General features: G+C 32.4%; 2 protein-coding genes across 3 annotated transcripts; one reads left to right on the forward strand and one right to left on the reverse strand.

The window, feature by feature from the left end:
* Window positions 1–264: 264 nt before the first annotated feature.
* On the forward strand, window positions 265–10,067 carry ETFQO (electron-transfer flavoprotein:ubiquinone oxidoreductase). The gene is made up of 18 exons (XM_020368105.3): window positions 265–709; window positions 843–919; window positions 1,026–1,132; window positions 2,119–2,200; window positions 2,271–2,379; window positions 2,824–2,870; window positions 2,972–3,046; window positions 3,243–3,359; window positions 3,576–3,644; window positions 4,352–4,444; window positions 5,068–5,170; window positions 5,533–5,657; window positions 6,740–6,789; window positions 6,907–6,973; window positions 7,610–7,689; window positions 8,496–8,624; window positions 8,716–8,782; window positions 9,698–10,067. Exons 1-18 carry the CDS (start codon window positions 367–369, stop codon window positions 9,779–9,781), a joined length of 1,824 nt encoding a protein of 607 aa, XP_020223694.1. The 5' UTR covers window positions 265–366; the 3' UTR covers window positions 9,782–10,067.
* A 2,376-nt stretch (window positions 10,068–12,443) lies between these two features.
* On the reverse strand, window positions 12,444–15,927 carry LOC109806600 (putative transcription factor PosF21). Of its 2 annotated transcripts, none has more exons than XM_020369057.3 (5): window positions 15,726–15,927; window positions 14,865–15,580; window positions 13,670–13,802; window positions 13,462–13,546; window positions 12,444–13,089 (listed from the first exon to the last, which is right to left on the reverse strand). In XM_020369057.3, the coding sequence occupies exons 2-5, from the start codon at window positions 15,563–15,565 to the stop codon at window positions 12,677–12,679; spliced, it is 1,332 nt and encodes a 443-aa protein (XP_020224646.2). In that variant the 5' UTR covers window positions 15,566–15,580; window positions 15,726–15,927; the 3' UTR covers window positions 12,444–12,676. The 2 variants fall into 2 exon arrangements, with proteins under 2 accessions (XP_020224646.2, XP_020224644.2); XM_020369055.3 differs by having other exon boundaries at window positions 14,865–15,617; window positions 15,726–15,926.
* Window positions 15,928–17,380: the final 1,453 nt, after the last annotated feature.

Consider the following 17,380-nt stretch of genomic DNA (forward strand, 5'->3'; position numbering starts at 1 on the left):
ATTTCTCAGATTGACTTTACCATGAAATTGTTTCATTGTCACCGTGAAAATTTCACCTGAGACATTTCTTTGTGCTCACATCACAACACAACTTAAAAATAATATTAAATAGTGAATAATCGCTGCGACACGAAGTGATAGACTCAACATGTGAGCCAATTCCTAATTTGCCTTAAAACAGTTAGAAAACACGCTAACAACAACCAACCAACGTGTTACTTACGTGCGTCTTACACGATTACATATTTTAATTTAATAATATTTAGTTAAGCTCATCTAATAGCACAGAACGATCACTATACTCTGTCCTTGACACTGGAACGAACAAGTTGAGACTCGAAAACTCGTTGCTGCGAATCAATCTGCATGATGCTCGTCTTTCGCTCTATATTGTCCAAATCCAAAGCCACCAGCACCGGCCTTCTTCTTCGTGCTACCATTGCTAATAATTCTTATCATTCGTTTTCTCGTTGCTATTCTCAACACAATTTCTCATTCTCTGAGCCACGCGCACCTTCACGTGCCGAATCTAGGGTTCCGACTTCTCGGAGCTTCTGCACCTCGTCGGAAAGGGACTCCATCGAGTACGACGTCGTTATCGTCGGCGCAGGTCCCGCCGGCTTGTCGGCGGCGATACGGCTCAAGCAAATGTGCCGCGAAAGGAACGCCGATTTGTCCGTCTGCGTCCTCGAGAAAGGTGCTGAAGTCGGTAAGTAACGATAACGACTTAACGCACTTCCTTCGTTTCTCTTTTGCTTTAATTATTTTAATCTTAATTTATTTATTGATGTAAATTTAATAATCTTCGTTGATCTTTGCGAGTTCTGTGTTGTTGCGCTTAGGTGCTCACATTCTCTCTGGAAACGTCTTTGAACCACGCGCGCTGAACGAGCTTATTCCGCAGTGGAAGGAGCAAGAGGTACGTTCGTTCGTTTTTTTTTTCTTTGTCCAATTTTGCTACAAAGTAGTTTTTACTTGTAGTGCTTTTGATTGATAAATTGAGGATCATTTTTTATCTGCTGCAGGCGCCGATCACTACTCCTGTTTCTTCTGACAAGTTTTGGTTTCTGACCAAAGGTCGTGCAATTTCGCTTCCGTCTCCTTTCAACAACAAAGGCAACTATGTAATAAGGTTTCTATAACACTTTATTTTAATATCATACGGCTAGAGGCTATAATTTTATAGCTGTATGTTATGTAATAAAAATCAATAATAATCATTCTTTGATTTTAGAATACTAAAATATTTAGTTGTTAAAGACATAATTAGATATATGTTCGAGAATTTACTATGCATTGCACAAACTTTGAAATCGAGAAGTCGATTCTTCTTTTGCATGATCACACACTCTGATCATGGGTCTTGAGGTCAGCCCTACATTGTTTTTCATGCAGATCATAATTATGTGCTCAAGGCTCATTATATTTGATCACATTATTAGTGAGCTTAGTATTATAAAATGGATCATAATATTAGTCTGTTTTGGGCAAAACAAAATTCACAATTGATGGTAGTCCATAAGAATTTATAGGAAATTCCAACACATTATGTTTTCTGCTGAATCTGTTGTTTGTTTACCATTTCCTTGTTTATTGGAACTTGACTTTCTTACATGAAAATTTTTCATATTTGGATGTTGACTGCTAAATATCCTATTCTGAAACTATGTCTTTTTTTTGGGAAATTGATGTATAAGCTTAATGATGTTATATTCTATTGAAATAATTACATTATTTTAATTTTTTTTTTCAATCTGTTAGTACACGCTGACAGAAATCAAAACTGATGGAGCTCATACTAGGCATTAAATAAGAATTTTAACATGGAGATATATCTGAAATACAATCCGTGATCTCTCTTTGATGATACGAAGTCCTGGAAGAGCAACATATAATTTTAATTTTCAGTTTTTACTTTTTAATCGAAAAATAAATTTTCTTGTTGCATTCTTTTTAATCTTTTTCTTGTTGATTGATCTAAAATTCAAGATTGGAAAATATCTTTTTCTCCCATAATAAGATGCTTGTTCAATTCTGTGTTTAGGTTTGCAATGTTTTTCTTCACATATCTTTCCCCCCACTTTGAAGAAGCTTCTTATTTTGGACCATCTGTTACAGTCTAAGTCAGTTAATACGTTGGATGGGAGCAAAAGCCGAAGAGTTAGGAGTGGAAATATACCCAGGATTTGCTGCTAGTGAGGTATTTCTGCTTTTGCTTGGATGTTGCTTCTCCACATTTGTTGCTGTTTACAAGTGTATTTCCTGGCCAGATATTGTTTGATGCAAACAACAAAGTTATCGGTATTGGAACTAATGACATGGGAATTTCAAAAGATGGTTCAAAGAAGGAGAATTTTCAACGTGGCGTTGAAATAAAAGGTTTTATTTTACATATATTTATGTGCTTTATTTCATTTTTTGGAGCAAAAAGGTTTCCCTATTTAATGCCTGTCTAGATGCTCTAGGATCTTGATTGTGATTTGGATTAATAGTTGTTCTTTGTTTTCCAAATATTTGTGAGTATTTACATGTTTTTGGGAATGAAGGTGGCAAACTTTTATTGGCATATTACATGTCATGACATGCTGAACTTGTTTAGTTGTTCATTTGCCGTTTTTATGGCATATTGAAATAAAGTCTTGTGCAATTTGCAGATTGCATTGCTCACTCTGAGCTTATGATTTCAATGCTTCCCTTATAAGCTGTGTGTACCATACTTATGTTCGTAATAACTAATAAGATATATTTATGTCTTTGCATATGGTTTATTTAAATCTTTCTGAGGCCTAGTTGTTAACTATGTAAATATTGAATCACATGCAGGCCGCATAACACTTTTGGCTGAGGGATGTCGAGGATCATTGTCAGAGGTTTGAAAATCTAATTTTAGGATTGAACAGATTCAAGTTTTTCTGGTCAATCACTGATTTGATAACAAAGCCTTCATTCCTTATCCCTGTGTATCTTACAGAAAATAATGAAAAAGTACAACCTAAGAGAGAAAGGAGGTGCAGAACACCAGACATATGCTTTGGGAATTAAAGAGGTGTTCATGTCTTTCAAAAAAAATTCTCATTTATTTTTCTTGAAAATCTTTGATCTGTCAGGATTGTGCTTATTTGTTCAATTCATTCTTGAAGAGTATTTGATTGCTCACTGTTCTAATAACCAAAAATTATGCCTTTTTCATTAAACAATTTTTTTGTGACTCTCACTTAGATCATGTAACATTATACTTTTAGGTTTGGGAAATTGATGAGGAAAAGCATCAACCTGGTGCCGTAATCCACACTTTGGGATGGCCCTTGGATCATAAAACATATGGAGGATCTTTTCTGTATCACATGAAAGATAATCTAGTAAGACTGTTTTCCTCTCTGAGTGGCATGTATTCAAATTCACTTCTTGGTCTTCTCTTCTAACTATGTATCATCTTATACCAAGTTATTAATGAGTCACATGTATTTATTATGGCAGAATTTGACTGAACTATAAAAGTTGAACTTATCCTGCTAGTTAATTTTTTTTGACAATATATTCTTCATTTTCAAGAATTTCCTTTACCTTTGTGACAGGTATCTATAGGCCTTGTGGTTGCTTTAAATTATCAGAATCCTTTCATGAGTCCTTATGAGGAATTCCAGGTATTTTTTTATTATTCGTATGATATATTTAAATTACATTATTTACATATATAAAAATTGGTATGATTTTCCTTATATTTTTTGAATATGGAAACAAAAAAAAAAGAGTGAAGGTAAGTATTTGCTTGCTTTCTGTTATTGAAAACATTTTTTATTATATAAAATATACTAACAAGAGTTGGCTTCTAGAAGACGATATTGTTAATTAGTCATCCTCTAAGCACTTGAACAAAACAGAAGAGAATGAGAAAACATTTTTCAACTGTCTCCGTAGTTTGGTTTTTAAAACACTTGTTTTGGAAATAATTTTCAAAACGTGATAGATACTGTATGAGATTGATTGCTGAGTTTTGTGGAATTGTTTTGAAAAAAATGGTTTTTAAAACAGAAAAAGTGAGAAGACAATAAAAAATGCCCCAAGAGTTTTTAAAATTGCTAAAACAAACTAAATATTTTTTTCATCCCTCATCAATTAGGTGGGCTGTAGATCTTATGTTATATTGTTATGTAACCTGACAAATCAAATTCAACAATTATGTTTCGGTTCTTTTTGTGAAATTTTTACTGGTTGGTTGTGTTAATACAATATATATTTAGGAGTTTTTGAAGTTACATTACATATGCTGAATTCCTGATCCCTAATCTTGTTCAATTATCTTCTTTGCTCCTTCCTTCCCTCTCCCTTGTGTGTCCCTCTTGTTCACCAGAAACTTAAACATCATCCTGCAATTAAACCAATTCTGGAAGGTGGAACAGTTATCCAGTATGGAGCTCGCACTTTAAATGAAGGTGGTTTTCAGGTACATCAATAATAACAGTTCCTTTTCGTATATGCAATCAATGGAAAAATAGAAGAATGCAGAGAAAAAATGTGTCCACATATTGCCAGCCTCATGAGGTGGTGTTGTGTTACAGATGTATTAGCAGAAATGAAGTGTGCTTAATGAGTGCTCCTTCTAACTTCTAAGATTTCTAATGTTAAATTTCATGGTATTTGGTAGGTCATTAAGAATTTAAGATTGGAAAGATGCATGGACTTAGAAGCATAAACACTAAAACAGACATGGACATTACAACACAAAAAGTTGAAATTCTCCAAGAGTCATCCCAGTCCAACTACTTTCGAAATGTTGCATTGTGTCTGACACCAAAAGCATTATATTTTAAATGGTTATGCTTCATTGTCTGTGGGCAACTGCGAATTGTTTCAATGAACCATCTAAGGCTTGGTTATTGTGTTTGCTGTTGATAGGGAAGTCTTACATCCCATGATGAGCTAGTTTTCATAGAAGGGAGTATAGTTCATTGTTTGTTATCCAATTGATTGTTTGATTGCCTGTTATCTGTTGCAGTGTATGATTTCAAAAGCTCATAAGTCATAACACATTATACAAATACGAATGTGATTCTAGTTAAATTTCAGTCTATCCCATATCCAGTTTTTCCTGGAGGAGCAATTATTGGATGTTCCGCTGGCTTCATGAATGTGCCTAAGATAAAGGGAACTCACACAGCAATGAAATCAGGTAGTGGCATAGGCCATTTTACTGGGTTGATTTTTCAACATATTGCTAAATAGTATTTTTTACTGAATTTAATTTTCTAGTTTTGGTAAAAGGAGTTTCATATTACAATGTTCCAGAGTTCCAAAAGTAATATGAATAGTCATGATTTCAAGAAATTCATTAATGTTTGACATGGATCTAAAATATTGATCTGCAATTTTAAGGAATTAACAATTCTTTAGAGCCATCTTGGTTCTTGCATTTGTTAAGTAAACCTGTCACTTCATTCTTAATCAACCACATTTGGACATGTGGACTCTCCATGTGACATGCAGCATGTTTCAGAGTTACTATTACATGCATTTAATACTTCTTTTTTGTAGGAATGCTTGCAGCTGAAGTTACATTTAGTGCACTAAATGAAGGTGTAGATATGGATACATATTGGGATGCTTTGAGGAATTCATGGATTTGGGAAGAATTACGTAAATCTCGGAACTATCGACCAGTTAGTGAAGCAATGCATTGCCATTTTTGGTTTTTGTTTTGCTTTTCTTTTTTTGTCTCTCCCTTACTTCCTTGTTGAGGATTATCTAAAATTTTCATTTTCTGGTGATTTTTATTCCATGTAGAAACCTTCAGGCTTCGGTTGATAGGCCATCTTATATTTGGTGGCTATCTATCATTTTGCTAACTTTAGAATGCATTATATCATTATAAATGTTAGGTTGGTGTAAAATAAAAATATTAATTGTCATTGCAAAAATAAGATGAATTACAGTCCCATTTAAACTGAATGTAACTGGATTTCGAACCATTATCCTAGACAGAAATCCCATAAAATCATGGATTTCTGTTTCTAATAAACAGGGAAAATCTGATCTTATTTATTAGGAAATAAACTGATTACAGAAATATCCTAAAATAGCATAATTATTCCCAAGTAATTGCAATAGGATGAGCTCCTTTTCTACAGTTGCAAATTGCAATAGGTGACAAGACTAGTTCAAAACATAAATCACCATTGTCTTACTAAATGAAATAATCATAGGTTTTTAATTTTTTTTATTAAACATATGGGCAGCTTAATCTAACAAATTATATGTCAGAATTTTTGCATTTAAATGCCTACATATCATTCTAGCAGATAAACTATAATGCACTAGGTTGATAACTCTGTAATTATCCAAAAAATAAGAGAGGGGGGGGGGGGGAGTGGGAATTCTTGAAACTAACTATAACTTATGGGAAGAGTTTTTTTTTTATTTTCAATCCACACATAGTTGCCCTTTTTATACAATTAATAAGACTAGTGAAAAAAGCCCTCCTAAAATACTTCTAAACATTAGTGGCTTATTATGGATTTATATGTATCATAATGACTTGAAAATAGTATAAAATAATTGGAGAAAATCTTTAAAAGTATTGGTTTCTAAAATTGTAAAATAATAATGCAAAGATCAATGCATGATTATTATAATTATCCCCCCTTAGTCATCTTAATTCATTTGTTGATACAGAAAATATGATATATTTTAGCTTGCCTAATTGTTGTACCATATTGTTCTTATAGATGTATTTTTGTTGTAGGCCTTTGAATACGGGCTTATTCCAGGACTGGCCTTAAGTGGTCTGGAACAGTAAGATCTAACTTTTCTCAAGGGTTCTGTCCACATCAGTTGAACATGGGAGACTAGTCTTTCCTGTAATTCCTTTATTGTCTTGAAAATTCATTTTCCTTGTGTTATTCTTATCAGTTACATATTCAAGGGGAGGCACTCCTTTACTTTGAAGCATGGTAAACCTGATCATGAAGCTACAAATGTAAGAAACTTTTTTTCAAGGATTTATGTGTACACACACAAAAAAAAAAAAAAAAAAAAGTGTAGTTTTACTTTTTTTCCTGCAGGAAAGTGATATTCATGCAAATTTCTAATTATAATTTACATCATTAAGTTATGCATGTTAATTTCCCAATGTTCATTCTTGCTCGACTCCAGTAGGGTCTTGTATTATGTTTATCTCTTGAATCATGAATAATTTATTTATTTGCATCTATTTTTTGTGGACTATTTTGTTTCATCTTGTTTCTCCGTGTGGGCACATGTTGAATGCCAATAACCTTGACAAGGAAAAAAATTAACTAATTACATAGTTGGAGTAAGATTTTCAAGCGCCATTATAGATATTCTGGATGGAATAAAGGGGCATGGTTATTTGGCAGTGTGCAATGCATGCCATTATTTGTTACCATGGTTTGGGAGGAATTTTCAAGAATTTTTTGTCCTGTTACCACTTATATGATATAAAGTGATGTCTTTTTGTTATATTTTAGAAGCCTTTCGTTATTTTATATGCAGAGATTAGTGAGCTTGATTATTTGATGTATTTTTTTCTAATAATAACAATATATAGCATTAAGCTTGCCTGTGTAATATATAGATTTTGTCATTTATGCAGGCTGCACAGTTGCATTCTCCAATTCACTATCCAAAGGCTGATGGTGTCTTGTCCTTTGATGTACCTACTTCTCTGCACAGGTTTTGGAACATTTACTCCCTTTTGTTGCTTACCTTTGAGAGTTGAGACATTCAATCATTTTTAATAGGAATTAAACCAAGGGATGGGAGCAAGTTCTCCCAAACTTGGTTTCTAAAAAAGAAAAGGTTGCATGGTTGTATTTCTGATCTTTTACCAAAATTATACATGATTGGAAGAAATTAATAAAGAGAGAACAAATAGAGGGTGGCAGAGGAAAGATAGAGATACGAGGAGAGTACTCAAATTGAAATTCAAGTAGTTCATTTATATAGCCAAATACACTTCATATCCTAATTTTGTAGGTAAAAACCTACTTACTATCTTTTTTCAGATATGTAACAGTGTTTCTATTATTCATCCACCTCATCCTGCAAAGATAAGAAAGTGATAGACTTTAGGAGCAATGCTAATTTTGTTGTCATATGCTGTCATGAGGAAAGTGCTAACCTTCTGCCCGTTTAAGAATAGGCTTGGTAATGGGACTTTCTCGAGGATAGGTAGTATTATGACATCTTCTATTAGAACAATGTTATTCGATTAAAATTAGTGGGTAAACTCAATATGCAATATGGAAAATTTCGCTGTAAGAACCACGTTTAGTTATATAAGATGGCACTTCATGATATGCGGATTTTTTGTGAATGAAAAACAAAATTATTGTCCACTGATTTACGTAGTAATAACTTGTGTCAGCTTCTCTGTTTATGGCTTTGATAAATAATGACAAATTATTGATCTATTAGTAGATATAGTTTGCAGTTCATTTCTTGCTTTATAGGCATTTATATTACGTTTCTTTTGACAGGAGCAACACAAATCATGAACATGATCAACCTCCTCATCTTCGTTTGAGAGACCCAAAGATTCCTGAAGTTTTAAATTTACCAGTGTATGCTGCACCTGAATCGCGATATTGTCCTGCACGAGTATATGAGTAATGCTTATTTACTAAAGCTTGATTTCTATAAGGATTTTCAGTTTTTTAATCATTCATTGATATTTTTCATCTATTTCTCAAATTCCAGGTATGTTGCAGATGAGCATAATCAGATGAAGTTACAAATCAATGCACAAAATTGCTTACATTGCAAGGTAAACTTCTAACTAAATTGGATCATTGTACGAATTTTGTTATATGCTCAAGATATAGCACATCGGTGCATGTGTAGATAGTTGAAAAATAGTACAAAATTTACTTATTTCTGCTGTCTAAACTTGCACACGAGAGCGTAGGCTAGAAGCGGGGAAATGTAATAAGTAAATTCTGTATATTTTCGTGTAGTGTTAATGTAAAATAAATAAATAAATTATACTGTCAATAATTAGAAATAATATAACCTTTTTCCGATTTCTTCAATAAATTTTTATTTTGAAATTGGGGTTTACACGAGTAAAGAATGAGATTGTGACACTTGAACATGTTCAATTTTTTTTTCACTGGAGGGGATATGTTCTCATTTCAGTCCTTTATAATTGGATAACAGTATAAAATCCTTTTTTTTTTTATTGTCAGTGCATTCTAATTAAATCCTTTTCTTACTTTTTCTGATTTGACATTTTAAAAATTCCTTGGTGAAGTTGTGAATATACAAATATATCTTTGTGAACTTGAGTAGTCTTGCATTGTTTTGGACATCATTACGTCGGTATCTCGTGGATATATATTTGTTTATTTTTGGTGACAAGTTTCATGATAGAGGAAATTATATCCTCACCATAGTACCTAAAGTTATCATTATGATGCGGCTTGCTTCTTTAATAATACCCACACTTTGAGGATCGAATTTTACACTGCACAGTCTGCGTTATTTTGTATTTCTATTGAAAGTCTTGTATTGAAAAAGGAGAATTGCGGCTTTTAATTACGGTTGTGGCTTAACTAAGTTTTAGCCTATGTTCTATAACCTGTGTATCTACAAACTGAGACGGTATCTGCCAGGTTTTATCTTGGTACACTAGTAAAATCTCTGTTTCCTACACGGTTTAACACACTTGTTCAATATTCAGGCTTGTGATATCAAAGATCCAAAGCAAAACATCGAGTGGACAGTGCCTGAAGGGGGTGGAGGCCCCGGATACTCAGTCATGTAAAGCCAGAATGTAGTCATGGTATTGTTCCCGCAAATGCGTTTCTGTATTATTTCCCTTTGCGTCGAAAACAAATTAAAAATAATCTTACCCTATATTTTGTTGCCTCAAAAAAAAAAAAAAAAACACCCACCCCCCCTCCCTGCACTGCTGCACAAACACCAAAAGTGGAAAGGTGCACATTAAAAAAGATTATTTGCTGAAATAAAATGTATTAGAGATCACTCGTCATATGTTACGTTGTTCTTCTATTAAAACTAAGTCTGTCGAGTATTTTCCATTCCTTAAACAGCTGTGTTATTGTTGCCGTCATTTGTTTCGGGGTACGTAGCTGCATATTTTTAGTTTCACTTGGCAGCTATTTCAGAAATTGGCTTTTGACCAAATTCAAGCTTAATTACGCTCTCTTATCAGGGTCATGCAAATATGTTCCCACTTCATTTTTTTTAGCAGCTTATACCTTTTCATTTGGACCAAAAATATTTTTTTCTTCCTTTCTTCAACAACTTAAATAAAGAGCATCGATGTAATTTAAATTCAATATTAAAAAATCATCTTCCCAATTTCTCTCTTTTCATTTTACATCTCTCTATTTTACCGACCTTTGATCTCGTGCTACTGTTTTCATGAAGCTGATAACTAAACAATTTAACCTATGATTTCCATTCCAATCAGTCAAATTGTGCATCATCGATTTTCATTGCTCTAAATGCTCACTACAGACATTTATGCTTTGGATCTGGAAAAAAGTAGTGTTTGTAAATTGATTTAATTTAATAAAATAAAAATGATTTTTCTTCTATTGAATTGAATTGAAATTGATTTGAAAAATGACCCAGTCTAATCTAAATCTAAATTGAATTTATATGTATGTGTATCTTTTTTATTTATAAGTTTTAGATACTACTTAATGTCTATTTTTTTATATATATTTATTGAATTATCACAAAATACTTATATGTGTTTGGGAAATGAATTTGCTCGATCAAGATTGATCTGAGTACAAAAATTTCCTTTTATCGAATGTTTAATGTGGATACAAAGTCGATATTCTAACTTGAGGTCACGTATTAAAAGATACAATAGTTTTATATCAATTGATATACAAATATGATTATTAAGTTGTATAAATTTAACTTTAGTGTTCAAAAAATTATAATACTTTTAGCTATATGATGGTTAAAAATGAAGTGTTTGTTTTCTTGAACCAAATCGTTTAAAGTTTAAGTTTTAATCTTAAATGTGGATTATATTGAGAAAAAAATATTTATTTTATATGTACTTAGTGTTCAATTGAGAATTGTCACTTCTAATGATAAATATTTTATATTAATGTTATGATTAAAAAAAGAGTTAATCACCTATACACTTTCAGTGTAAAGTTTTTTACACTGACAGTCAATCAGAGCCGTTAATAGTGCTTTTTTTATTTTAATTTAATTAAATAAGCAAATGAAAATGTATTATTAACGACTTTGATTAATTGTCAGTGTAAAAAAACTTTACGCTAGTAGTGCATAGTGATTAACGCTTAAAAAAAATTGCTATTTTAATATATTTTTATTCAATTGATTTTATCTTATTTGTTTAATACTTTTTCCAAAAGAAAAATCAAGAAACATACTAATTCAATTCAAATCATTTTTTTAAATTAGGGTGAATTTTAATTTCAAACTAAATTGATTAGATGATAAATTAAAAAAAATTAAAATAATTAACATATGTTTAGATGAAGAGTTTAAATAGAGTAATTTATTTTTTTAAAAAATTTAAATGTCTTGTTTAAATGAAATTTTTTAAAGAATTTGAAATAAAATATTTAGTTTGAATGAAAATTTTTCAAGGAATTTAAAATTCAAATATATGTGAATTTAAAATTTATTATATCTTTTATTTTTTATCCCACCTGTATATCTTATCTTTCTCTCTTATCTCTCATATTTTCTTTTATCTCTTTCTCTTCCATTTCTCATACTATATTTCCTTTCTCCCTTCTATGCTCTCTTTCTTTTTTCTCCCAATAATTTTTAAAACTACTAAATATTTAAAAATTGACTAATATTTATTTTTATAAAATTAATCATAAAATCTCTCTCTCTCTCTCTCTATATATATATATATATATATATAATCAATTTTAACCATTATGAAAATCAGATTACCTTATCCAAATTAAGAATTTAAAATTTAAATTAACTTATCTAAATAAATCATTTAAAAATGATGAAAATTAAAATCAAATAATTTAAATTCTAAAAATTTCAAATTTAATGAATTTCTAAAATTCTTCGAACAAAGATACTATAAACGATTTTTCTCTTCAAAACCAATCTAATATAATCCTCAACCAAAGATTAGAATGACCTGATAAAGACAATGTGCAATGAATTATGTACCAGTATGTTGATGTTCCCATTTACCTCTCAGCTCAAGATGCAAATCTATGCGTACGTACCCAAAATTGAGAACATTCGTGCGCTACAAACGAGAGAGCACTTACTACCTATTGTGACTATTTCCTTAACATTAAACCAGAAATGGAGCTTTAAATGAACATTTGAAAATTCCTCGGGAAAACGACCACTAACTTTCTCAACAATATAAAACGTAGCCTATTTAGGTATTATAGTAGTAGACAAGCAAGTGAAGGCAGACTACACACACATGAACCTACCCCTATATATCCATAGCAATTAAACGGAGTATGAGTATCAAAGAATTTTAGTATTACACAGTAGCATAGATGCAAATGTATTATTCTCAATCTCTAACTAGGACGATCATTTGTACTGTTTAAGAATGAAAAAATATAACAAAGGCCATAACCTAAAAACACTAAGACACAAGGCAAAGGGAAATCTAACAGGCAATAGACGAGACAATGAGCAGTCTCAACTCTCAACAGTCCTTGGCCCCTGAAGAATTTACATCTGGGGAAGCGTTATCTTTGGGGCATGGAGTAGGTGTAGCTTCTCTCATTTTAAAGTCACTTGATTGTTGATGTTGCTGTTCTCGCTGCTGCTGCTGCTGATGTTCTCGTTGCTGTTGCTGTTGCTGCTGCTGTTGCAGCATTTGTTGTTGCTGAAGCTGCTGAAACTGATGCTGATGCGGCTGATTCTTTTGAGGATGAATTTGGAGCTGTTGAAATTGCTGTGCAGCTAAAAGGGTGTGCATGGCATGATTACCGGGATAGAATTGCTGCCCCCCTCCAAAAGAAGCAAAGTTCATCATAGGTCCTCCATTAGGTGGCATAGCTTGCCCGGTCAGTATTTTCAAATGCTGAATTTCCTCTTTTAATGCGTCGTTTAATGCTACAAGAACAAGATTCAATTAATTTTCGTAATATTAGCGATATCAAATCAAGATGAACTGTTCACCTTCCATGTGTGCAAACTTGCACATTTTGGACAAAATCATTAAACTCAAATTTCAGGCAAGAGGGTATTTTTCACCTTTGATCATCCAGGAAAACCCAATAACAAAATTTAGCTGCCAGCTTTACATTAAAATGCACTTTCTTATAAGTCGTGTGTATTAATCCATTGGAGCAAGATATTGCATACAAATATCATATGGTTTAAGATAGTTTACTTACAGAGATATTTTCAAAGAGAAATAAAAAGAGGCAATGAAAGTGGTTGAGCACTAGCTTCAGAAACATTTTTTTGTAACTATGAACTTACCATCTTGCAAATGAACTTGTTGCTCCATGGTTTGCAACCGCAGCTTTAGTTCACTGTTCTCAGAATTCAAACCATTTGTATCTCTCTGCTCATAATCAACAAAGATGTGTCAATTATAATCCTCCCAACAACATTTCAATGGGAAGGTGATATGGTATTACAGTATTAATACACCTTTTGTCTAAATAACAGGCACAAAAGTCAATACCTGCAAGAGAGTTAGTTGTGCAGATAAGGATGTTGCTTCCGTTTGCAATGTTTGCACCTTCCTTTCAAGCTCAGCAATGTATCGCATCTTCCTCTCTTTTGACCTTGCAGCAGACTGCCTATTTGCCCATATCCTGTTACACAACAAAAGCAGGGTTTGTCATTCCATTTTTCAATTGCAAGAGATAATACAAAATAAGTCCAGTGTTTATGGAAGTCATATAGACAACCAGGAATGTTAACTTAGAACAACAAAAGATGGCCACACTCTGCATCTGTGCCACTACGGGTGTTTCAGGGTGGGCCACAGAACAGAGGATTGAGAAAACTAAAAATGGGACATTATTAACAGAGTAGTCATGACCCAAAACATAATTTTAGAAAGTAACGTACTATGCCAGTACTTCCAAAACACTGTTACTGTATAGCCAAATATAGATAAGACCAGAAGGATGTTAACACTTTCCTTTTAATGGACTCTAACAAACTGACAGCTTTCAGCCTTCCTATCTTTAACTATTTATTTTGACATATAACAAATTGAGTTTAGTTAGCCCACCTTACTATTTCAAGTATGTTTTGCACAAAGCAAAGTGATATCTCATATGCTTAACTAGAACATAATGTCATGAATCAAAGTCAAATGCACATAAATAACAATCATACAACCACAGAGGATAGCAACATCAAGTAGTAATAAAAATAAACGATATTTAAGTTAAAAGAACTGTGCTCTTATGATGTGAGAAATTGCACTTCCGAGGATAAAAAGAAGTTATAACCATTGATTACAAAAATCAATGTTTGAGACTCTGATAAAATTATACGCCCCTCACTTTATCGAAGTTAAAAATCTAACTTAAAAACATTCTTATACAATATCATCTCATTTCTTGCTGCTCAAGTTCTATCATCCCATCTATTGTGTTTCTGAATTTCATTGGGGGGGAGGGGGGGTGCACTTTGTTATAAATACATCTTCAATAATTATTCTGTAATTCCATTTCAAGAATATTTTCTAAAACAAAAATTTCTAAATCCTAAGTTCCTATTCGGTCCAAAGCAGCGCTACCTAAAAATGAGGCACCAAATACTCAATAAATTTGAGAATAAGTGTGCTAAACACGATGTTTACAAGTGATACATTGCCTAATTTATCAATAAGAAACAATGCAGCAAAAAACCATAAAGCATACCTTTTTGCTCGCTTGGGGTCAATCAAGGCAAGCTCAGCAAGCTTTGCAGCTGACATTGCTTTTTTCGAATCAGTCGCAGACATGTCTTCTGAACCCGAGACCAGCATCTCAGGCTTGATGGTGGTTGACCCATCCATGGATTGACTATGCTGGTGTCTAACTCTGGTGGGCCTTTCATTATTACCAATTACAACATTCTCCGCATAAGATGCAGGTGCCTCCAACGCCGGCGTCGAAGCGGACGCTCCCACAGCACCGGAAGGCTCACCCATCTGAAATGTGGACGTGGCCGACGACGAGTTGAATTTATCCATGTCAAGGTACATGGACAGCAAGTCCTCCTCGGCGTCATCGGAGAAGGAAGGCCCATCAGCACCTCCCACCACACCAAGGTCACTGTCAAAGCTAATATCATCAGGCAGGGTGAGAATCTCCGAATGGGCACGCCTATGGCCTCTATTTCGCGGCGGATTATCAGGCATTCTGCTAATATCGTGACTAAATCCACTAGAATCCGTCGACATTCCATGCCCGAAATGACTAGTTTCCGAGCTGCCTCCCGGACCCAACGGCGGATACGTCGTCGTCGACGACGGCTCAGATTTCACATTGAACACGCTTCCCGGGGCCGAGTAACCCGAATAACGCCCCGATGGAGGTGGCAAACCTCCACCGTGACCTAGAGATTTGTCCTTGTCCATGGAGATTGCTTAATCCTAAACGAACCAATCAAGCTCAAAACCCTAGCAATATCTAATTGCAGAGAAACGGAAGAAATTAAAATTGAATTTGGAAAGAGCGAGTTGAGAATTAAACATAGCATGTTGAAGTTGAAAATGGGTGAATAGAGAGTTTGAATACCTCAGAGCGTGGATGGTGGAAGATCGGAAGAAAGCGAAAACCCTAAGAGAAAGAGAAAACTGAGATCTGACCCAAAACCGAAGCTTCCAGCCCAAGACATTAGACACACTCTATGTCTCTCCGATGCTAATACAAATTATTTATTTATTCGATTAAATGTTCCAATGTAATAATAAAATAATGTATCCAAAACAAAAACATTTCACTTGTCTATTCAATTCCCCCACTTTGCATCTTCCATCAACCCACTTCATGTGCTAAATATTTAACACTTTTTTTCTTCTAATAAGATGGTATAAGTTTTTATAAAATTGCCATTCTAATGTGAGGATTGAATCTAATTTAAGAAACATAAGTGAACCCATGATTTTTGGCTAAAGTAATGTTTTAAAACTATTTAAATAAATAAATGGGAGACACTCTTCCTATTTTAAAACTATTACTATTTTAAGCTTATTTACCCATTTCATGATTTTTCTTATTTGGGTTATTTTTCAACTATTTCCGTACTCTTTTTTTTTTTTAATATATATTTTCTTAACTAATAATTATATATTGAGAGAAGGACATGTAGATAAAAAATTTATAGTTATTTACTAAATTAAAAATTATAAATCTGAATCATATAATTTTAAATATTAAAGAGTTTAACTCACATAATGTATGAATTGTTATTTTTTTATACTTACGTATTTCTTTTATTATTGTCATGAAAATTTTTCAAAATGTCTCATGGAATATCAAAGGAGTTGTTAAATGATGTACTAAGCAACTTGTTAAATAATTGGTTGTGACTCATGAGTCCTTCCTATCTTTTCTCTTTAAGAATGACACATACTTAATTTGACAAGGTGAAAATTTTTGGAAGGGTTTGGATTATGTTTTTTTTTTCCAGGAAAATAAATTTGTTTTAACAGATAAAGAATTAAATTATATATAAATGGTCAAATATTAAAACTTAGTAATCACATAATCACCTAAAAAGATGTGTATTTTTCTCTAAAAAAAAACTAGTACTATGTTTGGTTGTGAGGAAAGAAATAGGTAAGAAATAAAGTAGAAAGAAATAGACGAGAGAAATCAGTGAATAAGAATAGGTAAGAAATAAAGTAAAAATCAGTGTGTTTAATTTAAAGAAAATAGGTAAGAAATATAAAAGAAATTTTATTGTGTAATTGTTTGGTTTGAATGGATGGAGAGGAAAAAAATTATATTGGAATAAAATTAATATTTGTTATTATGAGTAAATAATACTTCAAATTTATTTAAAAAATATAATTATAAATTATAATTTGAAAGTAAAATATAAATTTTAAATTTTAAATTAAAAATAATTATATAATAATATTTATTTATTTTAAATATTAGTTGTAAAATAATTGTATTATTTAAAAGAATATTTATTATAAATTAATATCATTGGAGAGAGAAGACTAGCTCATCAATTTCTTTGTCATTTCTTCACATCAAGGGTGAGAAATAATTTTTGAATAAGACTCACAAGAATTATTTCTGTTATGATGTTTTTTCTCGCAATCAACCCTATAAAAATATTTTTATTGTATTATTTCTTATCTTTCTATTATAATTCGCTGCTATTTCGCTTCAGACAGGGTACATGTACTAATTTTAACCATTTAAGAGAGTGTAAATGG

This window comes from Cajanus cajan, chromosome 10, assembly GCF_000230855.2.
Source record: "Cajanus cajan strain Asha chromosome 10, NIPB_CcT2T_4, whole genome shotgun sequence".
In the NCBI taxonomy this organism is placed as follows: Eukaryota; Viridiplantae; Streptophyta; class Magnoliopsida; order Fabales; family Fabaceae; genus Cajanus; species Cajanus cajan.

Coding starts and splice junctions, on each gene's coding strand:
- LOC109806600 (XM_020369057.3), bottom strand. CDS start 15,565: ATGGACAAGGACAAATCTCTAGGTCACGGTGGAGGTTTGCCACCTCCA. Junction 13,803..14,864: donor GACCCCAAGCGAGCAAAAAG/GTATGCTTTATG, acceptor GTTGTGTAACAG/GATATGGGCAAATAGGCAGT. Junction 13,090..13,461: donor ACAAGTTCATTTGCAAGATG/GTAAGTTCATAG, acceptor TTGTTCTTGTAG/CATTAAACGACGCATTAAAA.
- ETFQO (XM_020368105.3), top strand. CDS start 367: ATGATGCTCGTCTTTCGCTCTATATTGTCCAAATCCAAAGCCACCAGC. Junction 1,133..2,118: donor AAAGGCAACTATGTAATAAG/GTTTCTATAACA, acceptor CATCTGTTACAG/TCTAAGTCAGTTAATACGTT. Junction 8,783..9,697: donor AAAATTGCTTACATTGCAAG/GTAAACTTCTAA, acceptor TTCAATATTCAG/GCTTGTGATATCAAAGATCC.